Source organism: Schistocerca gregaria, chromosome 3 (assembly GCF_023897955.1).
Source record: "Schistocerca gregaria isolate iqSchGreg1 chromosome 3, iqSchGreg1.2, whole genome shotgun sequence".
NCBI classification, from domain to species: domain Eukaryota; kingdom Metazoa; phylum Arthropoda; class Insecta; order Orthoptera; family Acrididae; genus Schistocerca; species Schistocerca gregaria.
The window spans coordinates 185,237,232-185,263,025 of record NC_064922.1 but is presented as its reverse complement, the minus strand read 5'-3'; the positions used below and the strand labels follow the sequence as shown (position 1 = coordinate 185,263,025).

The 25,794-nt window shown below is 40.9% G+C and overlaps 1 protein-coding gene across 1 annotated transcript in view; it reads left to right on the top strand.

The window, feature by feature from the left end:
- The first annotated feature begins 262 nt into the window (after nt 1–262).
- The window catches only part of LOC126354615 (E3 UFM1-protein ligase 1 homolog), a 54,394-nt gene continuing 28,862 nt past the window's right edge, over nt 263–25,794 (top strand). The window contains exons 1-7 of the mRNA XM_050004374.1: nt 263–775; nt 863–1,008; nt 1,127–1,368; nt 1,451–1,640; nt 8,371–8,520; nt 8,631–8,806; nt 10,733–10,921. Of these exons, the coding sequence (XP_049860331.1) occupies nt 696–775; nt 863–1,008; nt 1,127–1,368; nt 1,451–1,640; nt 8,371–8,520; nt 8,631–8,806; nt 10,733–10,921 (1,173 nt within the window). The 5' untranslated portion in view covers nt 263–695. The remainder of the gene's footprint in view (nt 776–862; nt 1,009–1,126; nt 1,369–1,450; nt 1,641–8,370; nt 8,521–8,630; nt 8,807–10,732; nt 10,922–25,794) is intronic.

The window sequence follows — 25,794 nt, the reverse complement described above, 5'->3', positions numbered from 1 at the left end:
TCTATAAATGCGCACTATTAATTTTGCTGTCAATATTGCTAGGACGTTATCGCACAACATAAAAAACATAAAATGGTATCATTTTCGTGCATTATTCCTAATCAAGGGGTAACAAATGAAATGTTTTTCCATCTCACACAAATTCCCACTCTTATCCCTGATACGCATAAAAGTAAAACAGTAAAACAAGTATTGCTGAGAGTGTAATCTATTTTTCATATATCTGTACAAAACTGCGTCAAATTGAGTCTCATGCTATTGACAATACATTAGCTTTGTGGTGTTTGTTTGGGTTTCCACTGTAAACAAATACCGGAGAAGTTCCGAAGTTCAACCGCTAACAGACGGCCAAAGGACGCTTATTCTATAGCTACGTATAATGAATTTCGTTTACCATAAAATCATTTTCACACACGCAACTACAGTGACGCCACTGCTCGTGGCATGATAGTTGCATGTGTGCACACATAGAAGTTAGCTTTTATCTCATGTAGCGTCAGCACATCTCTGACACCGCACAGGTGAGCGCCTGGCAGTTGTGTTGTTTTGCGTTGTGGAGGAACCTTCTGATCAACGAAAGAACATAATTTAGTAATTAATGATATGCTGCCGGTTGTACCTTATTTTTGTTGTTGATTCTTGAAAGGAAAGGAACGATTTAAACACAAAACTGTGCTGTGATATCGATATCAAACATGACAGCTGTTGACTGGAATGAGGTTAAGCGTTTAGCAGCGGATTTTCAAAGGGCTCAGCTAAGCTCCACTGTTCAGAGGTAACCCGCAAAAAATCTTTTAGTTTCTGTTATGTCCATTATTCTGTGTTGAAAAGCACAAATAACAAATTTTCCGCTATGTTTTAGATTGTCAGAAAGAAACTGTATAGAAATTGTCACCAAACTTGTTGAGTTGAAGTTGTTGGATGTGATATTCACCAATGACGGGAAGGGATACGTCACTCCACAGCAGCTAACAACAGAAATCCGCGACGAACTGTATGTGCATGGAGGTAACGCTGATTTCTGTCCCTTTGTTTAGCAGTTTTTGTCACTTTATAATAAAACTATTACATGCGATTGGCAGTTTTTGTTATATTGTTTACTGATTAGAATGCCTTCTTTCTACAGGTCGCATTAATTTGGTGGATCTTGCAAAAATCTTATGCGTGGATCTGAGTCATATTTCAGCTCGAGCAGCAGAAATCGAACGCACAGACTCAGGATGCACTGTTGTGCTTGGCCAATTGATTGATAAAACCTATCTTAATCAGATAGCGCAAGAAATTAATGATAAACTAGTTCAGGAAGGTCAGGTGTCTATAGGAGAGCTGACTAGGATTTATGACTTACCAGCTGATTTCTTGCAGTCAGTACGTTCTTGTCATGTAAATTTTAAAGTGCAGTAATGTATTAAGCCACTTAGCTCCATATTTACATATGGATTGTTTGCAGGTTGTCCAGAACCATCTTGGGAAGGTTATACATGCAAAACAAGACAAAACTGATCCTAGAGTTTTCTTCACAGACTCTTACATTGCTCGTAACAAAGCATGTATACGTGGAGCATTGGCTGCAGCAACTGCGCCTATTCGTATAGCGACACTGGTTAAACAGTGTGGCTTAAATGAACGGCTGTTCTATGGTATGTGGAATTCTGAGCTTGCATTATCAACTGACGCACTAAGCTGCATGTCCAGTTTGCTTTCCGGCGTATTAATGAGGTAGCTTTGTTAAACCTCATTTTGAATAAACATACATTGACATATTTACTTTCATGTTGTGGTATGTTCTAACACGATAAAGTCAGTGGTTTGGAAGGAAAAACATGGTGTCATTAACACTTTGGTATTTCTTATTTTTTGACTGTCCTAATGCTCTTCCTTTGTAGAAAATTTATGTTTTGCATCCAGGTGTCTTCTCCATGCTACACTCATCCATTCCACTTTGTCTTTATATGTGTACAAAAGTTATGAAAATTTGTGGAGCATGTATTTTTTATCTATGATTTTTGGTATAAGTGCATTTGCCTACAGTTAACATAGTGCAATGTTATTGTGATATTTCCTGGCAATTAATGAATTAATGCTGCATATGGGCTAAAGTGGATATCAGGGTCAGCAGCTGTCACAGCGGCACTTATCTACTGCTCATAGGTTTGCAACACTTCAGTTTCACATAGTCAGTGGGTTGATCCTTTGGCATAATCAATGAGAGGAAAGAAGAGAGGTAACATATTTCTAGTGTCAAAATTGAAACCATTGTTTTGTTTGCTGTTTTTTGGTATATCAGTAAATTTTGAGAGGAATATTTTGTGATAATGGTAGTGAGTGCTGTAAAGTGGATTGATGTTGGTGTATGTCTCATTGATTAATTGCAGAGTCACAAAAGTGTATCAAATGTGATGGTGAAATGACTACACAGTCGATCTGCGCAAGCACACTAGGTGGATCAATGTTTATTAATTAAATAATTGGAGAAGGCAGGTGGATCAATGTTTATTCACAATAGAGTTGCGCAGTAGATATATAAACAAACATTAATTCACTTTCTGTCTCCTATGATTTAATTAAAAAACATTAATCCACCTACCTTCTCCCATGATTTAGTAAAAAACATTGATCCAGCTACCTTCTCCCATGATTTAATTAAAAAATATTGATCCTTTAACTCTGGGTGCTCATGCAGATTGATTGCAAAGCAACACAGACTAGTAAAATATTTCACTGCTTTTCAAATATGTCATGGGTTGAGACGCTATTCTTGGTTTGCAGATACTAGCACAGTTTAAATAAATGTGACTTAAACAAGAAGCAATTAAATTTATAACTGTTACTTACAACAATGTTTAACCCTTTCTTCCAAATGTTTACTTCAAAATATGTTGTCTGCCTGCTGCTCTGTTATTGGCTGCATAACACAAACATCTGACACAGCATCTTTTGTTCCCATCATATCTCACGCCAAGTAGTGACAGCATTCTAGAACAAAACAAAAAAGTACACGACTGGCCCTTTTCTAAACTTTCATCATGCAAATGGCCCAGATGCCTTGATTTTGGCATAAAATATTATTTGAGCTCAAAATATGCTGCTTGACAACAAGTAGTGAAAGTGTGCGAAGTGTGTGTTATTGGTGCTAGCAGTAGACAGCATTCTTACTTTAATGGTATCTGTGTTAAGCTCTTACAGGATATTATATGAAGGTGCATTCAGTGATAGTTTACCATCTTCTCTGTCCTAGAAAACTAATGTCTTCTGCTTCACTAATCATGCCAACATTATATATGGGAGCTGGATTCTAGTGTAATCAGATTAATGTGTAAGTAATTGGACGTTCCTTGTTTCATTGCAACTGAGAGGCAACCAAGAGCTACTTCTATTTAGATTATGATTTATGATATTACTCAGTTCCTAATCTAAATCTATAACAATAATGCTTGCTTAATCTTCATACAAAACCACTTCACAGTTATCTTCAATGCTTGAAGAAATGTTATTAATGTAAATTTGACATGGTTAGGTTCTGCTCATAATTAATATGCATGTGTCATGCCATGTTCTTGTAGAGTACTGTCACAGGGCTCCCATCTAGCATGTATGCAGGCCACAGGATGGGCTTCTTAAACGTGGCGAGTGTACCTATTTTTTCATGTATCGACCGTATTTGTACATTGCATACTTGTTAATAAACAGTGCTTTGACACCTGTTGAATCATTTAGTCTAATTCTCTACCGTGCCAATACAGTACAGCTTATTTAGGTTGGACCACATGCACCATGGAAGAACATTATCTAGGACATAAACTTTACCGTTGGGTTTTGCAACTCTCAGTCTGCCATTGCTGAACATTATATTTCCACAGAGTGTACAAGGGAATACAATAAAACATCATTTTGATTACTGCTGATTCGTTTTGGAGTTCTATTATTAAAGAGTCTACTTAGGTATACATGGCTCAAAACATTAACGCAACAGCAGTTGTCAGTTGGTTAATGCATGGGTTGCTATTATTTCCATGACTTGCTCCCAGCAAAGACAGTAGAGAATGCCTAGGCCGTAGTGAGTGGCAACCCACCATACGTCAGAGTTTTTCATTATTGTTGGCCTTGCAGTTATGATCATGACACGTGCAAATTGCATACAGTGTGCTAATAAATTGTATGACATGGATCGCAACTGTGAGCCTTCAACAGCTCACCTGAAGTCGCCTGGCAAGTGCCCAAATGTAGTATTGTCCATGATATGAAACAAAAACTGATTACATTCCCAAAACATAATTGAGAATAAGTGTGGTGTCTGTCTTGTCTGAGTGTGTCAGTGACTTGTATTTAGTATTGGTGTTGTATGGTAACTGATGCTGCATTTGTGACTAGTGGTATTTGGTTACAGTAATTGCGTACTCTTTAACTGTTATCTAGAAAGTCTGTTCCTCACACACACACCATTATCTGTACATTGGCAGCCAATATCAGTATGATATGAGTTTTGGCTTTATTTATGGAAATATGCCCCACTTGACATGATATATCACTCGGGAAAAATTTCAGTCTCTTTTTGGCTACGGAGAAGCCTTCTTTCTGAATTATCGTGAGTGTTTTGGCTACAACCTTCAAACAAAGTGCACTTATGGTGTCTGCGACTCTTCTGTTGTGTGTATCTGCAGCTTGTTGTCATGTTGTCACTTCCTGAGTATGGGGTTCTGGGTTTGATTCCCATGGGGTCAGGGATTTTCACCTGTCTCAAGATGACTGGGTATTTGTGTTGTCCTCATCATTTCATCATCATTCATGAACATGGCGAGATTGGGCAGAGCAAAGGTTGGGAATTTGTACGGGCGCTGATAACCGCGCAGTTGAGTGCCCAACAAACCAATCATCATCTTCTTCTTCATCTTCTTCTGTTGTGTGCTTCTGTTAGCAGTTCGTTGTCATTGATCTTAGCGAATAGAATGACAGTATATGGCAGCTCAATCTCATCATGTTTTGTTTCTTAATATCACTCAATATCTGAGGCTTTGGTCAGGTTGAGACGCAGCCTGAATAGCTATGAGTGAAACAAGCAGCTATAACAGTTATAATGTTGGTTTTCACAAATATTTGGCTGCTTTCCCACAATACATTGTATTTCTGAGATTGAGGCTAAGATGTAACTTAATAGCTCATCTTATATCGCTGTGAGTGAAACACCTACGAAGGGTCTCACGGAGCTTCCGAGGTAATACAGTCTTTCATGCAAGCACACCAGTCAAAGAAAATGGATGACTGGAAAGTACTACCTAACTTTATTGACAAAGCATAGGGAAACAAACGAGAAGTGTGGTTGGTTACTCACATCTGACTAATAATTCATTATGTTCATTCCCCATCATTCTTCACAGGAACCATTATCAGTAGCAGCATGCAATGAGAAAGAATGGACACGATAAGTGCTGCTTTAGCCAGCCTTCTGTGTCCCCTCGTTACAATCCAGTCTTGAACCGTCCACATGCATTTTCAATTCTGAGAAAAGTAGATAGTCCAGCAGTAACAGATGAGTAAATAATGTGGATGGTGTAATGTTGAAACCTTGTTTTATGGCTGTTCATTGCTACAGCAGAAAAGTTAAGGTAATGAGAACCAAGCAAGTTGAAGCTAGCAAGAATTTTATCACTTCCTAATGGAATTTCTTATTTATTGTTCTAGCTAGAGACAATAAGTTTTTATGTATTGTGGAGCTGCTGATAGGAAACACAGTTAATATCAAAACTATTTTCTGGTGCATCATAAGCCTCCTGAATCAGTTCACATCTCTTTTTCACTGAAAATCTTGGTTTTTAGTAATATGTAACTACTGTTGCCTGCTATTCTTCCTTACATTGTCTTGTCAGGTGTCTGTGGTATTTACCGATGATACCTAGATGGATCACCATTTCGGAAAGGGAAGTAACTTCAAGTACTGTTTTTGAAATTTTAAAATTTTCACTGCTTACCTTCATTTTTTCAACCACTCATTGTGTTTACAGTTATCGTAAACCTCAATCAAATGTATAGCATTTGACTTATTTCACACTAGCAGCTGGTTGTGTTTTACTTTAATACCAGAATATTTACAGCTAGTGCTGACAAGAGTTAAATGAAGATTTCTGCATGAGTTCTCAGGCAGGTGCTGTACATGATTTCTAAATATGTGATTAAAAAGTGTGTTTATTTCCAGTTCACATTTTTTGTGTAATACTTTTGCATCTCTGACAATGCTCATAAAGCTCTAGATTTGAGTCCCATTCACTGTTGTTCATATTTTCCTTTGAGATACCTCAACACCATTAATATGAGGGTAAATCAATCATTATCCGCAAAGTAGTTATAAAAATTTATTGTAATCAAATAGGAAACTTACAAAAACATCATTTTTCAACATAGTCTCCTTGCATTTCAACACACTTGGTCCATAGTTGTACAAGCTTCCTGAAGCCCTCATAAAAGAAGGTTCTCAGTTGAGCTGCGAGCCAGGAAAGCACCACTTCTTTCACTGCTTCGTCTGAGGCAAATCAAGATCCCCTTAATGCCTGTTTGAGTGGACCAAACAGTGATAGTCAGAAGGGGCAAGATTGGGGCTATATGGAGGATGATCCAGTACTTCAAATTTTAGTTTCTAGAGCGTTTCAGCAGTGTGGGCAGCAGTATTCAGACAGGCATTGTCATGAAACAACACAACACCTTTTGACAGCAATCCTTGGCATTTGCTTTGAAATGCAGCCTTTAGCCTGGCAGTAAGCAGTTCACTGTAACATACACTGTTTATTGTTATGCCCCTTTCCCCATAATGTTCCAGTACTGGACCTTGTGCATCCCAAACAAACCGTAAGCATCAGTTTCCCTGTGGACATTTGGGTCTTCAACATTTTCTTGCATGGCGAATTGGATGTTTCCATTCCATACTCTGCTGTTTACTCTCCGGCTCGTAATGATGGGTCCATGTTTCATCACCACTTATGATCCTGTCTAAAAAGTTGTCCCCTTCGTTACCATAGCAATCCAAATGTCTTTTGCAGATGTCAAGTGCGTTTGTTTATTCAACTATGTGTGTTGTTTGGGATCTATCTTGCACAAACTTTATGAAATGCAAGTCTGTTGTGGATGATTTCGTAGGCAGACTAAGTTGCAGACAATGCGCCACTTCATCAATAATGAATCATCTGTCTAAGAGAATCATTTCACGTGAACATGCAATGGTTTCTTCATTTGTATTGGTAAACAGTCATCTGGCTCGTTCATCATGCTTAACACTTGTGTGACCATTTCAAAATTTTTCAATCCAATTCATATACACTCCGTTGTGGCAAAACACTGTGCCTGTACTGTACCGAAAGTCTTCGATGAATTTTGGCCCCTGATATGCCTTCTGATGACAAAAAAAGATCACTGAACATTGCTCTTCTTTGGTGCAAACAGACAGTGGAGCAGGCATGATTAACAGCACAGCAATGATAACAAAACTAAACTAGCAGCTTGAAAATTGCAAAGATATAATAACAAATAAACAAAGCATGCATCATCAGTGTAAAGATACAGTGCTACCAAAATAAAAAAAATACAACTAATTTGCGGATAATAATTGACTTACCCTTGTATTTATTTATTGTAATATTATCACCCTCGGCTAACACTCCAGAGCTTTTTTCAGACATTACCTTCAGTTTTGCCAGGCATTCAAGTCTAAATCTGGACGATACTTTGATGTTATCAGTGACATTTTTTTTAAATTCTGGTAGTAGTGGGTGTTAGTTAAGTTTTTCAGGGGGTGAAATTAGAGATTTCGCTGACATATTTATAGAAGAATGCTGTACTTCATCAGGATGATGTAACACCACAATTATGCCACCTATGAATTTGAGATCTCACAGATGTCAGCTTGACCTTTGTCATTTGGAAAGTTCTTGGTTGCAAGAGATTTCTTTCCTTGCCATTATTTTAGTCAGACATGGAAAAGTAATCTGATTTGTGTTTACCTCCCAGAACTTCTTGTGTTTTGTATAAGTAAATATTGTAGAACTGATTCTAGTTTGATCCAATGATCCTAGATGACGCAGTGAACTTGTTGTGTTGACAAATTTTCAAACCTTGCTTCACTGAGTGTCATTGACAATAATGTTTTTCGTTGGTCTTTACTTTTGTGCACATTTCTGTTTGCTACAATTATTTCATACATTTTAATGTTTCCTGATCAACAACAAGAATGGTCACCCAGTAGATAGCTAAATTTTATGATCTTTTTGCTTACTTATGCACAATCCATCATTCATCTGAATGTGAGTGGTTGTGTCTCCTCATTTTTGTTTTTGTTTCCTTCTTAGAATTACCTTTGTAGTAATGTCTCTTGATAATTGGTTTCAGCTATAATAGATAACCTGACTGAGAAAAGAGAAGTGCAAGGATTTTTGAGTGGCCGACAGGCTGGAAGCAGCAGTGTTTATATGCCAGCAATTTTTGCCAAATCATTACAGGATTATGCAGACAACTTTTATAAGCAGAATGGATACTTAGGTGAGCTTTGGTTTCAGTAGTATAAGAATGATTCATGAGAGGAAGCTAAACATAATTCTTAGTTGCATTATGATATTAGAAAGAAAAAGTGCATTGCATTTAATTTCCAGATTATGATGACCTCTCGAGAATGGGTGTAAACAATGTACATACTTTCGTTAATGAAAGATTCCCAAAAGAAAAACTTATAAAAATTAAAAACTTTGCTGTGGGCCCTCAACTTATTGGTCAAATAGAATCAGTTGTTGAGGAAGCAATGTCAACTGGATCATGGGTAGACATACAGGTAAGTTTCGAGGTGCCTTACATGTAAAGCAGACTTATTTATTTCACATGTCCAGGATTTAGATATACATAATAATTAAAATATGACATGATAAATAAAAGTACAGTACAGTAACACAAGAAACTCTGTCATAACATAATACAGCAAGACACATATGATTTTCTATTAAATGGACCACAAGCTCCATAATTGCTACCTGGTTACTGTCCCTTGCCTCCTGGCACTGGGTGGCTTTCCCAGTATCTTTAAGCCCTGCCCAGCACAAAGAAAGAGCCCCAGATCCAAAAGCCTGAGTGTTTTAAATATTTCTTTGTCTTTTCATCTGCCACTATTTTGTGAGTATATTTTCTCTATGTATGTCAGATATAGTCAAGAGAAGGGCTTCATAAACTGAACAAGTCAATAACACTTTGGTCCACCTCTGGCCTTTATCCAAGCAGGTATTTGGCGTGACATCCATCAATAGAGCTGTTGGATTCCTCTTCAGGGATATCTTGCCAAATTTTGTCCATTTGGTGCATCAGATCATCAAAATCCTGAGATGGAGAGCTCTGCCCATAATTCTCCAAACATTGTCAATTTGGCAGTTACTTTGCTGGCCAATGTAGGGTTTGGAAACCACAAAGACAAGCATTAGAAACTATCAGCCGTGTGCTGACGGGCATTATCTTGGAAATGTAAGCGCAGAATGGATTGCTATGAAGGGCAACAAAATGGGGTGTAGCATATTGTGGAAGTACCACTATTCTGTAAAAGTCCTGTTCATTATAACAAATGGGGTCGTGCTGTCAAAAGACATCATGCCGCTACCTGGGGCACCTCCAGACATATTTATCTGGCCATTGGGGCTCAGTTAATACAATTATACTCCAGTCAATGTGATTCCAGGCTGAAGATATGACTCTAGACTCATCAGACAGCGGTGGTGTGCCCACCTTACTGTCACCCACCATATGTCCCGAAAAGCAGGGTTAATGGTCTAGGGTTCAATTATTTTTTTCTGTAGACCCCTTTGGTTGTCATCTGTGGCACCTTTTACTGCACAGTGTATGTCAACAATATTCTACCCCTTGATTTGTTGTCCTTCATGGCAAACCATCCGTGGGATACATTTCAGCAAGATAAGGCCCGCCCACACTTGGCAAGAGTTTCTAGTTTGTCTTCGTGCATGCCAAACCCTAGCTTGGCTGGCTAGGTCACTGGATTTCTTCCCACTTGAGAACATTCGCAGTTTTATGGGCAGGGCCCTCCAGCTATCTTGGGATTTTGATGATCTAACACACCACATGGACCGAATTTGGTGAGATATCCCTCAGCAGGACATCCAGCCACTCTATCAATTAATGACAAGCTGAAAAACTGCTTGCATTAGGACCAGAGGTGGACCAATGCATTATTGAGTTTCCCAATGTGTGAAGTTCTTAGCATTAAGATTTTTCAGAAATTGTACTCATTTGTTTGTCTGTACATGTACAACACATCTACCGATTTCTGTCCCATTTGTATGAATCCTTTGTGATTGCATCCCTTTTTTTTGTCTTGCAGTGTACTTTTCAATTATTTGGTAATTTCTGAGTGTGTCATAAACTGGACAGTATAGTAGCCAGTGGTGGCAGGATATTGTTCTGTGATACTCAATACAAAATCTCTGTTTTACAAGCTCTCTCTTATCACTGAGTTTCCAATACACCTTAAAAAGTCACTTCTCTGAAAACTATAGTTTATTTTGGTTGTGAACTTATTCAATGCAGGGCACTATTTTCATATATTTTGCAAATAAGTTGGCCTGCTTGCACATTGATCTGTAATTTGTAAGTGTTTGGGAAGACATCTAGCTATTCTTGCCATTGAATAGAGCACTTTCTGTGTTAAAAACACACAGATAAAGTTACAGTTATGTAATATTCCTCTGAATTTTATCCACAGGATATTATTCCACCAGTATTTGAGAAAGAAGATGCTGAACATATGTTGGAAAGAGTTGTAAAGAATGTTAAAAATAAGTTCCCGAATCAAGAAATGCATATATTTAACAAGACTGTTTTGGTTTCTGATGCCTTTTTACATCTGCTCCTTAAGTCTTTCGACACAGTGATTCAGAAGAAAGCAGAAAATGTGAGTTGTTATATTTCTTCTTATCATAGTTATTCATGAGAAAGTATTTTCCCTCTTTCATAATGAGGCAGTTGATGCATTTTTTTAATTATGTAATATTACAGAATGAAAAATGAGCATCCACATTATAATGAACTAAATTTATTGGCAACCATACAAAATGACTCTCATATGTTTGGTTTGGACATTTTTGATTTAATAAAATTATTATTGTGTAACCACTTAATAAACCCCGAGTTGTCTCTTTTTATTTCAACATAAACTTAAAATTCAACATTTACTCTGGCAACTTGTGAACAAACCTTGGAAATATTAAAACTTCCCTTATACCCATTCAGTGTAGATAATTTAGTGTCGGTCACTAGTAAGTTGTCAGGCAGGCATTTGTAGCCTTCCAGCTGGGTTTTGCTTCCCAGCAGCTCAGCCATGATGAAATTCTGTAATCTAGTTTTCTGAAGGTGATTGATTGCCAAAAGTGGAAATAAATTATGTTGTTAAGTTAGGCCTTTACAAAAGTCTAGCAAATCGTGACATGAAAATGTCCTATGAAATTTGTTTTTCACAAACTGCTGCTTTAAACTACTTGGTCAGTTTTGAGATGTCATTGTTTCAGTAATAACAAATTACAAATTCTGGAATAACAGTCAGTAATGTCACATCTCAGTAGTGCCATCTAGTGGTCATTTGTTAAAAATAAAAAAGGCAGCCCTTATAGTATTCTGTTGCTTACTCAAATGTGAGCATTATGCCATATCATTCCCATGTTACACCTACTCCCAATTTGGCACTCCAGAGGTCAGTTCCCATGTGGATGACTTAAGGACTAGACTTGCCATTTACGACCACTCACCACTTCCTCCTACTGCATTCCAGTCATAGCCACCTCCTGTATGTTGAAATATGATGCCACGTATGAAAATAGCCACATCAAATAGAAATTGTATTATGGTTACTGTGCAGTGTTCTTCGCAGATATGGCAAAGTATCAATTGTCTGCCTGCACTAATGGCTGACCTCAACATTGTGCCAAAGTACAAGCTTTATGATGTGTGAGCTAAAAAAGCTACATACCACACCACTGCTGGTTCCAACAGCTTCTTCAGTATGTGTGTCTTTAGGCCTTCTTATTCCCAACACTCGCACATCTGAACTGCACAGGTGGGTACTGTCCATCCTGCAGAACATCAGTTCTTGCAGTGTGCAATAGAGAAAATAATTCTGTATGAGCATTGGAAAAAAACTTGATGATGCAGATGGTTCCACAGATACTAAGTTGGGTGTTCCATTGTTTACTCAAAGAATGTCCTGCATTTTTTTACAAACTTACATATTTGTTTCACTGTTGTCAAGGAGATGAAATCTGCTGTGACTTAACTCACCTGCTCCAACTCGCAGAGTGCTTTTCAGAGTAACCAGAAAATGTATCCAATATAGAATCTTGTCCTGGACTTCAAGGGAATCCATCTTCCTCTTGACAAGCAGAGTATTGAATCTGTTGCAATCAAGTTGACTTGTAACTAAAATGTGTTAACATTATGAGAGATACCTTTGTGGTCAGTATTGTCACTGGTGAGGATGGTCATACCTGCACCCATTCCCTCAGAAGAGACAAGGTCATTCTATTTTGCAGCACCATATTTAAAAATGAGCAGCTTTGTTATGCTTTTAGCATTTTTTGTAACATAACTTATACAAGTATTTACTGTGACAATTAATTTCCACTTAATTTTGTAACATTTATTCTTTAATAAAGTTTTTATATGCAATGAGGTATTCAGAATAGGGAATATTAATTGTCACAAAGACACCCCTCCCCCCCCTCCCTCCCTCTCGGCTACTGCTGACACACGGGCACGAGCCACGAAGAGAACACCTCATGAGGGGAGGGGATTTAATATGGCCACCCACCCTCAGGAGCTCAGTTTGTCAGCGCGCCTGACGATGGTGGCATGTCTGATGGCCAAAATATTTTGCCCGTTGGACACTATGGACCAGCAGTACACCTGTGGACTGTTTGAGCAAGAGATATGCCAGGAGAAACTGAAGAATCAGTGATTATATGCCTACAACATGGGTTCAAAAATTTTATAAGGGGTATGAATCCCCTTGTCTTGTCAGGTTGTAGATTTTAATGTGTACCAGAGTAGCTGACTGCCATTTCGTTTGACAGCTAGTGATGCTTATCTGCAAGGCAAATAGTCTTTCATTTGCATGTTAACTGAGAAAAGACAATTGTAGTTTTATGTAACTATGTGAATAGGAACAGATGCATTTTAGGCTCACACCTACAATACATAATTTTTGCAGCATCTAGTAGCATTGGCATTAGGTGCATGAATCAGAAAACCATATAACCATTTAGTTTCCAAAAAGTATTCTGAATATTGTATGTGTTCTATAATTGTGTTGTCTTATACCCTTTCCAAAATCCACATATATTATAAAAATTGTGTGTGCGTGCTCTCACATATTGTCTTAAGCCACTGGAGTGATTTCAAGCAAACTTGAACGTATATCCTTTAATGTTGGCCAACAATTGCTGTGGTAGTAAGAACCACCTGCATAATGTAGATCAGGATATATGAAGTCATATTCTGTACTATTGAGATACTCATGCAGTAAGATCAAATTAGGGAAATTCCTGACACCTGGCAACACTTCTGACAGCTTTCAGCTGTGAAGCATAAATGGCTGTAGGTGAAATCAGTAGCAATCTCTAGAGGTACAAAAAGGCATTGCCTTAGAGACCTTTATAAAATCGCATTGTAGACACACAAAGCAGTTTCGCCCAGTGTCCAGAAACTGTCCATTCCTAATAGAAAATTGGCAAAGTGAATACCTGGACAGTGTCGGGTTTGCTATCTAGTACTGTTTTAAAAGTAGTGAAAACACAGTCTCAGGTCCTTTCATCAACAAGGATTCTCTGCACTTAAGTGCCTGGCAGAGGATTCCTCGAAGCACATTCACAAAAATTCTCTATTATTCCACTCTCAAACAGCACACGGAAAAAATGAACACCTTTATCTTTCCGTGTGAGCCCTGATTTCACTTACTTTATTATGATGGTCGTATCTTCCTATGTAGGTTAGTGTCAACAAGATATTTTTGCATTTGGAGGAGTTATTTGGTGATGGAAATTTTGTGAGATCTCGCTGCAACAAGAACGCCTTTTTTTTTTTTTTTTTAAATGATATCCACCCCAAATTCCGTATCATGTCCTTGAGACTCTCTCCCCTATTTCATCATAATACCAAATGTGTTGCCCTTCTACTCCATGGATCCTATCCAGTACAGATCCCACACGATGCAGCGTACTCCAAAAGAGGACGGGCGGGCATTGTGTAGGCAGTCTCTTAAGTAGATCTGTTGCATCTTCTAAGTGTTCTGCCAATAAAATACAGTCTTTAGTTTGCTTTCCTGACGAAATTCTCTGTGCGTGCTTTCCAATTTAAGTTGTCTGTAATCACAATTCCTGGATATTTAGTTAAATTGACGGCATTTAGATTTTTGTGATTTATCGTGTAACCAAAATTTTTTACATATTCATGTAGATGACCATACACTTTTCTTTATTTAGGGTCCCTTGCCAATTTTCACACCATATAGATATCTTTCTTAAATCATTTTGCAATCTGATTTGCTCTTAAGATGGCTTTAATAGACAATAAATGACAACATCATGTGCAAAAAACCCAAGACGGCTGCTCAGATTGTCTGCTAAATTGTTCATATAGATAAGGAACTGCAGAGTGTCTGTAACACTGCCTTGTGTGAACACAGTATGTGTTCCAAAATTCTGTTGCATCCTCGATGTTAGTGTTGTGGGCCTGTAATTTAATGGATTACTCCTGTTGACTTTATTGAATATTGGCTTGACCTGTGCAGCTTTCCAGTTTTTCGTTGTGTGAGCGGTTGTATATGATTAAGTGTGGTGCTATTGCGTCAGCATACTGTGAAAGGAAACTAATTGCTCTAGAGTCTGGAGTGGAAGACCCTCCTGCATGTCCGGGGATTAGAATAGGCCCAAGGTATTCCTGCGTGTCGTAAGAGGTGATTAAAAGGAGTCTCATATGTTTCGGTCTTTATGTGATGGCACCTATAGGGTTTGACCTCCATTTATCAAAATTTTCCCGAAGGGTGAGCCAATTGGGGAAGGGCGCCTTACATGGTGCTTAGTATCCATCGTGCATTGAGATTTAGCCCAATTTTTTGTCGTCGCAATATAGCCCCATTCATTCTCCATTTCTTGGGCGAGAACAACTTCCTGGGTGCGTTTTCCACCATGCACTATGCAGTGTTGCTGTCTGCGTCGACGATGAACATCGACTTCTTTGCACCTGATATCCAGCACGGTAGCCAGTCTGCTGTGGTGGGACCTCCATGTACCCTGTTTGTTGTAGCCCCCTGATCACACAGGGATTGCTCTGCTGATGCCTTCGCCGTTAACTCCCCACATATGCCAAGGGGTAGATGCCCATCCTCCTGGGGCTTCGGGACTTCTGGCATGGCCATCCTACCAGGTGGCCTTTGCTGCGGCCGGGTGCCACCTGTGGGGAGGGCCCCTGGTTGGAGTGGGGGCCATGAGGGTGGATGACATGCAGTGAAGTGTAGTCCATCATTCTTGCTGGTTGTGAACCACCAGCAGTCTCTAAGCATTCACGAGCTCAATTTGACACACAGAAGTACGACCTCAAATCGTTCCCTTCCCTTGCCACACCATGGGAGGAACATCAGGCTAAGGATGGCAGTGGATCTTATTCGCCCCGGTACCTTGTATATTTTAGAGCTGATGGGGAATCTTTCATGACGATGAAGCCTCAGTTTTTTGTTGAACATTAAGAGGACACGTTTGGGGAGGTGGAGGGATTGTCCAAAATGAGATCTGGGTCAGTCTTGATCAAAACAGCATCCTCTGCCCAGTCACGGACATTACTCACTTGTGAAAAGCTGGGGAATGTTTCTGTAACCATCATACTGCATAAGAGCTTAAATATGGTCCAGGGTATCATATTTCACAGGGACCTTCTTTTGCAGTCTGACGATGAGCTGCGTGCCAGTTTAGAGCGGCAAGGTGTACATTCTGTCCGTTGTGTCCACTGGGGTCCGAGGGATAATCAGGTTGCTACTGGTGCCTTCATCTTGGCCTTTGAGGGTGATACATTGCCCAAAGAGGTCAAGGTGATGCCCATCGTTGTGGTGTAAAGCCCTACATCCCTCCCCTGATTTGGCACTTTTAAGTGCTGGAAGTTCGGCCTTATGTCTTCCCACTGTACATCCAGTGTCACATGTCGAGATTGCGGATGCTCATCACATCGCAGTAATCCATGTACTCCATCTCCCATCTTTGTCAACTGCCGAGAGCACCATTTGCATAGCTCGTCAGACTGTAATATTCTCCAGAAAGAAAGGAAAATAATGGAGTACAAGACCTTGGACCAACTGACGTACACTGAGGCTAAGAGAAAATTTGAATGCCTGCCTCCTGTATGTATGACATCATCTTACGCCGCCGCTACAACAGTTCTGGCACCAAATGCTCTGCCAACCCCAGTCACGTCTTAGAGCCGGAAGACTACACTTGGCCCCTTGATGGGGAGCTCAAAAGTGGCTGGTTGTAGGGCTTCACGGCTCTCCTCAGTCCCTGAGACTGAATCAGCTAAGCCCTCCCAACCAGACAAACCTAATGAGCAATGAGAGAAACCTAAAAAGAAAAAGACCCCCCAAGAACCAAGGCACTGTGGTGGCACCCACACCACCACCACTACTTACAAGCTCTGTGTCTGAGGATGAGGTTGAGATTCTGGCGTCCCCTGAGGATCTAGATCTCACCGGACCCTCGGACACAATGGATATATACTGCTCAGGCAAAAAGTCAGTGGCAGCAGGTGACCTGAGGCGTAAACTGCCTCATTGAATGTTCCTTGCCTTCCCAGTATCACGATGACGTCATCCTCAAGTGGAATTGCAGCGGTTTTTTCCACCGTAGCGACTACAATCGAGTGACAGGTGGAGTTTACGTTTATGTCCTAAACTCAGTCTGTAGTGAAACTGTGCCCCTTCAAACCCCTCTTGAAGCTGTGGCTGTCAGGATAAGGACGACACAAGAAATAACTGTGCGTGATGTATATCTTCCTCCAGATGGTGCAGTACCCCTGAATGTATTAACTGCACTGATTGATCAACTCGCTAAACCTTTCCTACTTTCGGGAGATTTTAACCCCCATAACCCCTTGTGAGGTGGCACAATGCTTACTGGCCGAGGCAGGAATGTCGAAACTTTACTGTCTCAGTTCGACCTCTGCCTCTTAAATACTGGGGGCGCCACCAATTTCAGTGTGGCTCATGGTAGTTACTTGGCCATTGATTAATCAATTTGCAGCTCAGGACTTCACTCATCTATCCACTGGAGAGCACATGACAACCTGTGTGGTAGTGACCACTTCCCCATCTTCCTGTCACTGCCCCAGCGTCAGGCCCATGGACATCTGCCCAGATGAGCTTTAAACAAGGCAAAGTGGGAAACTTTCTCCTCTGCTGTCACTGCTGAATCTTCCCCACATGATAACATCAATGTGATGGTTGAGCAGGTGACTACAATGATAGTTTCTGTGACAGAAATTGCGATACCTCACTCTTTTAGGGTGCCCAAATCGTAAGGCAGTCGCTTGGTGGTAGCTGGAAGCCGCTGAAGCAATTAAGGAGCATCGGCGAGCTCTACAGTGGCATAAGTGGCACCCTTCCCTGGAGCACCTCATAGCCTTTAAAGGGATCTGTGCCCGTGTTTGCCAACTTATCAGACAACGGGAGTGTTGAGAGAGATATCTCTCTACCATTGGGTGCCATACATCGCCTTCCCAAGTCTGGGCAAAAATCAAATGTGTTTTTGGATACCAGAGCCCAAAGGTGTTCCCAGTGTTAACATAAATGGCGTGCTATCTACCAATGCAAACACGATTACCGAGCACTTAGCTGAGCACTTTGCTCGAGCCTCTGCGTCGGAGAATTACCCCCCAGCTTTTCACACTCTCAAACGGTGGCTGGAAGGGAATGTCCTCTCATTCACTACAAGCCACAGTGAATCCTATAACACCCCATTTACAGAGTGGGAGCTCCTCAGTGCCCTTGCACATTGCCCCGAAACAGCTCCTGGGCCAGATCAGATTCACAGTCAGATGATTAAACATCTCTCATCCGACTGTAAGCGACAGCTTCGCAGTGGCGAAAGAGCACCATCACTCTGGTGCTGAAACCCGGTAAAAACCTGCTTGATGTTGATAGCTGTAGGCCCATGAGCCTCACCAACATTCTTTGTAAGCTGTTGGAATGTATGGTATGTCAGTGGTTGGGTCGGGTCCTGGAGTCACATGGCTTACTTTCTCCATGTCAAGGTGTGTTCTGCCAGGGTCGCTCTACTACTGAAAATCTTGTGTCCCTTGAGTCTGCCATCCGAACAGCCTTTTTGAGATGGCAAAACCTGGTTGCCAACTTTTTTTGACTTACATAAAGCATACAACACGACCTGGTGACTTCATATCCTTGTCACATTGTATGAGTGGGGTCTCCGGGTCCCACTCCAGATTTTTATCCATAACTTCCTGTCGCTCCTGTGCCTCCCATAGTGCCATCCACATCCAGGAGAATGGAGTCTCGTTGGGCTCTGTATTGAGTGTATCTCTATTTTTAGAAGCTATTAATGGTCTAGCAACAGCTGTAGAAATTTCGGTCTTACTTTCTCTGTATACGGATGACTTCTGCATTTCATACTGCTGCTCCAGTACTGGTGTTACTCAGCGGTGTCTACAGGGAGCCATTCACAAGGTGCAGTCTAGGGCTCTAGCCCACAGCTTCCAGTTATCAGCTGCAAAGTCATGTGTCATGCACTTCTGTTGTCGTCATACCATTCATCCGGACTCAGAACTTTACCTTCATGACCATCCAATCACAGTAGTGGAGACCTATCGATTCTTAATACTGGTTTTTGACACTCGATTGACTTGGTGTCCTCATCTTCGTCAGCTTAAGCAGAAGTGCTGGCAGCACCTCAATGCCCTCCGTTGCCTGAGCAGCACCAATTAGGGTGCAGATCGCTGTACCCTGCTGCAGCTTTACAGAGCCCTTGTCCAATCCTGAATTGACTATGGGAGTGTGGTTTATGGTTCGGCAGTACCCTCAGCATTGCATTTACTTGACCCTGTGCACCGCTGTAGGGTTCAACTAGCGACAGATGCTTTTAGGACAAGTTCGGTGACCAGCGTACTGGTGGAGGTTGGGGTTCCACTATTGAAGATCAGATGTGCACAACTGCTCACCAGTTACACAGCACACATTCGTTGTTCTCCTGAGCATCCGAATTACCGTCTCCTTTTCCCACCTGCGGCAGTCCATCTCCTGCATCGGCAGCCCAGGTCAGAGCTAACGATTGTGGTTGGTGTGCGGTCCCTTCTCTCTGAACTGTAGTCCTTCCATTTACCACCTCTACTTGCGGTCCGTTCACATATTCCTCTATGGTGTACACCTCAACTGCAACTTTGCCTGGACCTTTTACGTGGCCCTAAGGACTCCTTTAACCCTGCGGCTCTCTGCTGTCACTTCCTCTTGATTATTGACGTGTTTCGGGGCTCTGAAGTGGTTTACACTGATGGCTCAATGGCTGATTGTCGCATTGGCTTTGCCTACGTTCACGGTGGCCATATTGAACAACATTCCTTACCTGATGGCTGCAGTGTATTCACTGCAGAGCTGGTGTCCATTTCTCGTGCACTACAGTGTCTCCTTTCATGCCCTAGGGAGTCTTTTCTTTTATGTACTGACTCCTTGAACAGCCTGAAAAATTATTGACCAGTGCTACCCTCATCATCCTTCAGTAGCATCCATCAAGGAGTCCATCTATGTCCTGGAATGGTCCAGTAATTCAGTGGTGTTCATCTGGACCCCTGGTCATGTCGGAATCCCAGGAAATGAACATGCTGACAGGCTGGCCAAACAGGCTATGTGGAAACCACTTCTGGAGATCGGCATCCCTGCGACTGACCTGCGTTCGTTATGCCATAGGATTTTTCAGCTTTGGGAGACGGAATGGCAAAATCTCAGTATACACAACAAACTGCGAGCCATTATGGGGACCACGAATGTGTGGAAGTCCTCGATGAGGGCCTCTTGCAGGGACACTATGGTTCTCTGCCGTTTCCGCAATGGCCATGCCTGGGTGACCCATGGCTATGTCCTGTGCTGTGAAGGACCCACCTCATTGTCGATACGGCGCCCGGTTGACAGTGGCACATATTCTTCTGCTCTGTCCTTCTTTGGATGCCCTGCAACTTCATCATCAGTTGCTGGACTCGCTATCATTGATTTTAGCAGACAATGCCTCATTGGCTAATTTGGTTTTACATTTCATCTGTGAGGGTGAGTTTTAGTGCATGTCCTTTGTCCCTCTGTGACCTCCACCCTAGTGCTTTTAGGTTGGGGGTTTTAATGTGTTGCAGGGTGGCTAGCTTTTCCTTTTTATTTTTGTGGTCGGCCAGCCACTGTAATCTGCTTCCTTGTTTTACTCTCTTCTAACTGTTTCTTGTATCTCTCTGTTGTTTTCTTGACGTCTTTTGTTCCTTTTAGTGTTTGTTGCCTTTCCTTCATTCTTGTGATCTTTACTTTCTTTCTGTTTTGTGTTATATGTATTGCCTGTTTTATTCTCACACTTGTGGCATTGGTTTATTAGGAACAAGGAACCGATGACCACGTAGTTCGGTCCCTTCTGCCCCTCTTTTAAACCAACCAACCATCTGGACTGGAAGAGTTGCTTTTATTAAGTGATTTATATTGCTTCACTACGCCAAGGATATCAATGTCTAAATTATTCATGTTGATAGCTCTTCTTGATTCAAATTCTGTAATATTTACTTCGTCATCTTTGGTGAAGGAATTTTGGAAAACTGTGTTTAGTAGCTCTGCTTTAGCAGTGCTTCATCGATAGTATTTCCATTGGTATCACACAGAGAAGACATTGTGTCTTGCCACTAAGATAATTTACATTTGACTAGAATCTCTTTGTATTTTCTACCAGATTTTGAGACAGTTTCATTGTGGAAACTACTATAAGCATCTCACATTGAAATCCACACTAAATTTGGAGGTTCTGTAAAAGTTCACCAATTTTGAGGATTTGGTGTTCATTTAAATTTCGCATGCTTTTTACATTTTGTGCAACAGTGTTCACTCCTGTTTTCTTTACTGTGTTGGATCACCTCCATTGTTAGTTTATTTGTTATAAATCTCTCAGTTGCTATCGATACTCTTTCTTTGAATTCAAGCCACATCTGGTACACACCTACGTTGTTAATTTGAAATGAATGGAGATTTTCTCTCAGGAAGGTGTCATGCAAATTTTTATCTGCATTTTTGAATGTATATTTTTTGTTTGTTTTTGGAATATTTGGGAGTTACATCCCTGTGCTTTCTGATCCCTGCATCTGTTTTGATGTTCATTATCAGGATTATTTGTTGCTTAGAGGTCAAGAGTGTTTTCACAACTGTTTACTATTGGAGTGGGCTCGTGAACTAATTGCTTGAAATAATTTTCAGAAAATGTGTTTAGCACACTTTCAGATGATGTTTTGTGCATACCTTGCCCTTTTTCTCACATGATATACTGCAAACTATGGATGAAAGGCAACAAGCAGATTTCATATTTCTAGATATCTGAAAAGCATTTGACACAGTGCCCCACTGAAGGCTGTTAATGAAGGTACAAGCATAGGGAATACGTTCACAGATATGAGAGTGGCTCAAAGACTTCTTAAGTAATAGAACCCATTATGTTGTCCATGATGACGATTGTTCATCGGAGACAAGGGTATCGTCGGGAGTGACTCAGGGAAGTATGATAGGCTCACTGTTGTTCTGTATATACATAATTCATTTGGTGGACAGGGTAGCCAGCAATCTTGTTGTTCTGTATATACATAATTCATTTGGTGGACAGGGTAGCCAGCAATCTTCTGTTTGCTAATTATGCTGTCGTGCACAGTAATGTGTCAAAGATGAGTGACTGTAGGAAGATACAAGATGACTTAAACAAAATTTCCAGTTGGTGTGATGAACGGCAGCTGGTTCTAAATGTGGAAAAACATAAGTTAATGCAGATGAGTAGGAAGATCAAACCTGTAATGTTCAGATACAGTATAACAAGTGTCCTGCTTCACACAGTCAAGTTGTTTAAACATTTGGGCATAATGTTGCAAAGCAATGTGGGAATGGAACAAGCATGTGAGAACTGTGGTAGGGAAGTCGAATGGTTGACATGAGTTTATTGGAAGAATTTTAGGAAAGAGTAATTCACTTGTAAAGTAGACTGCGTGTAAGACGCTGGTGTGACCTATCCTTCAATACTTCTCAAGGGTTTCATATTCATACCAGGTTGGATTGAAGGAAGACATTGAAGCAATTCAGAGGCAGGCTGTTAGTTTTGTTACCAGTAGGTTTGAACAACACGTAAGAGGTATGGAGAAGCTTCAGGAACTCAAATGGGAATTTCTGGAGGGACGGCGATTTTCTTTTTGAGAAACACTGTAGAGAAAATTTAGAGAACTGGCACTTGAAGCTGACTGCCAAATGATTCTACTGTTGCACGTAAGGACCACGAGGATAAGAGAAATTAGGGCTCATACGAAGGCATATAGACAGTCATTTTTCCCTCACTCTGTTTGCAAATGGAACAGGAGAGCAAATGACTAGTATTTCTACAGGGTACCCTCGGCCATGCACCTTACAGTGGCTGGCAGAGTACATAAGTAGATGTAGATGTAGATACCTCCAGATTTAAACATGTACTTTCATCAACATATTGAGCGTAAGTTGAAGTCACTACCAACTGTAATTGTAAGAGTCGAATACACACCAATTGTTTTTAACCTTTCTGCAACTGCGCCATCTGCATTGGGAGTTTGTCGAAAGGACCCAATTATTTTTTTATTCCAGTTGCCAAGAATGACCTCTACCAATACTAACTTGCAAGAGCTGTCTACTTTAATTTCAGTACAAGGCAAGCTACTTCTAACAGCAACAAACACACCACTGCCAACTGCATTTAGCCTATCCTTTCTGAACACCATTAGGCCCTTAGCTTAAATTTCGTCTGAACTTATCTTCGGTGTTAGCCAGCTTTCACAGCCTATAACAATTTGAGCATCAGTGCTTTCTATTAGCACTCTGAGCTCTGGTACTTTCCCAACGCAGCTATGTCAATTTACTATTCTTATACCAATGATTCCTAGATCTACATTCTTCCTGTGATTGACCTGAACCATTTGAGACTGATTCCCCGAGATGCTCTAACCTAAAAAAACTGCTCTAACCTAAAAACTGCCCAGTCCACTCCACACAGCCCCTGCTACCAGTGTAGCCACCTCATAAATTTAATGTAGTCCTGATCTGTTTATCAGAACCTGAAACCCCACCACCCTATGGTGCAAGTTGAGGAATCTGTAGCCTATGCAGTTGCTGAACCATCTGAGCCTCTGATTCAGACCCCGCAGTGGGCTCTGTACCAGAGATCCGCAATCAGTCCTGTTGACTATGCTGCAAATGCTGAGCTCTGCTTTCCTCTCGCAAGCAAGACCGGCAGTCTGTACAACTTCTGATAGCTGCTTGAAACCAGAGAGTATCTCTTCCAACACAAAGCGACATGCGTCATTGGTACCAATGCGAGCTACCACTTGTAGTTGGCTCTTCATGGCATCCAGGAGGACCTGTTCCATGTCTGTATTGACTCCACCCAGTATGCACAAGGAGTGCACGTTCTCTCTCTCTCTCTCTCTCTCTCTCTCTCTCTCTCTCTCTCTCTCTCTCTCTCTCTCTTCTTACCCCCCCTCCCTCCCTGCCCCTCCACACCAGCAGCCATGTCCATAAAAGGTGCCATAATGCATTTAACATTGGAGCTGCCAACTGCAATAATCATAACCTTAGTGGCTGCCCAGATCTTGTAGGCTGAGAGGTTTTCTCTGAAACAGGACATGTGACTGCGCCTGGCTGAGAGACACTGTCAGCCACTGATTACACCTGGAATCTCTTTGTCAGACTAACCGGGGAGGCCTTAGGTTCAGTCTTGCGAGAAGTCTGTTGCAGACTGCCACACTTTGAGGTGACCTCCCACTCAACCACAGGCGAGGGTTCAACCTCAAAGCCAGCAGTATGTGGGCTGGCCACTGGTGCGGACCAATCGGTGGACTTCTGGGTCATGCTGGATGTTCATTGGATCCCTATAGCTGGCCCCCAACAGTGGTGCCCATCCACTGCAGCTTCAAGCTATGAAACTGAAATGAACAAAGCCTGGAGCTGAGAAAAAAGTCTCACAATTCGGCTCACATTTGTGGACAGCAGTCACAGTCCCTATCCATACACTACAAAGATACACAAAGGATTATCAGTATGCACTGTGTCTATTAAATTAGATTAACATGCAGTGACTCAAAAACTAAACTACAGAAGTGTGCAGGTGATAATAATTCGCTCCTTATTAGGAACTTGTAATATGTCACAAAATCAGTTCCTGACACAGATGAAAATGTGACAACTGTGTCTATTAAATATTAAATTAGCACACAGAAATTCAAAAACTAAACTAGCAAAGCGCAAAGATGAAACTCTATAATTCACTCCTGGTTGTTGTTTGTTGTTGTGGTCTTCAGTCCTGAGACTGGTTTGATGCTACTCTATCTTGTGCAAGCTTCTTCATCTCCCAGTACCTACTGCAACCTATGTCCTTCTGAATCTGCTTAGTGTATTCATCTCTTGGTCTCCCTCTATGATTTTTACTTTCCACATTGCTCTCCAAGGCTAAATTTGTGATCCCTTGATGCCTCAGAACATGTCCTACCGACTGGTCCCTCCTCCTTGTCAAGTTGTGTCACAAACTCCTCTTCTCCCCAATTCTATTCAATACCTTCTCATTAGTTATGTGATCTACCCATCTAATCTTCAGCATTCTTCTGTAGCACCACATTTTGAAAGCTTCTATTCTCTGCTTGTCCAAACTATTTATCGTCCACATTTCACTTCCATACATGACTACACTCCATACAAATACTTTCAGAAACGACTTCCTGACACTTAAGTCTATACTCGATGTTAACAAATTTCTCGTCTTCAGAAATTCTTTTCTTCCCATTGCCAGTCTACATTTTATATCCTCTCTACTTCGACCATCATCAGTTATTTTGCTCCCCAAATAGCAAAGTTCATTTACTACTTTAAGTGTCTCATTTCCTAAGCTAATTCCCACAGCATCACCCGATTTAAATCGACTACATTCCATTATACTTGTTTCGCTTTTGTTGATGTTCATCTTATATCCTACTTTCAAGACATTGTCCATTCCATTCAACTGCTCTTCCAAGTCCTTTGCTGTCTCTGACAGAATTACAATGTCATCGGCAAACCTTAACGTTTTTATTTCTTTCCCATGGATTTTAATATCTACTCGGAATTTTTCTTTTGTTTCCTTTACTGCTTACTCAATGTACAGATTGAATAACGTTGGGGAGAGGCTACAACCCTGTGTCACTCCCTTCCCAACTGCTGCTTCCCCTTCATGTCCCTCGACTCTTATAACTGCCATCTGGTTTCTGTACAAACTGTAAATGGCCTTTTGCTCCCTGTATTTTACCCCTTCCACCTTTAGATTTTGAAACAGAGTATTCCAGTCAACATTGTCAAAAGCTTTCTTTAAGTCTACAAATGCTAGAAACGTAGGTTTGCCTTTCCTTAATCTTTCTTCTAAGATAAGTCGTAGGGTCAGTATTGCCTCACGTGTTCCAATATTTCTACGGAATCCAAACTGATTTTCCTCAAGATTGGCTTCTACTAGTTTTTCCATTCGT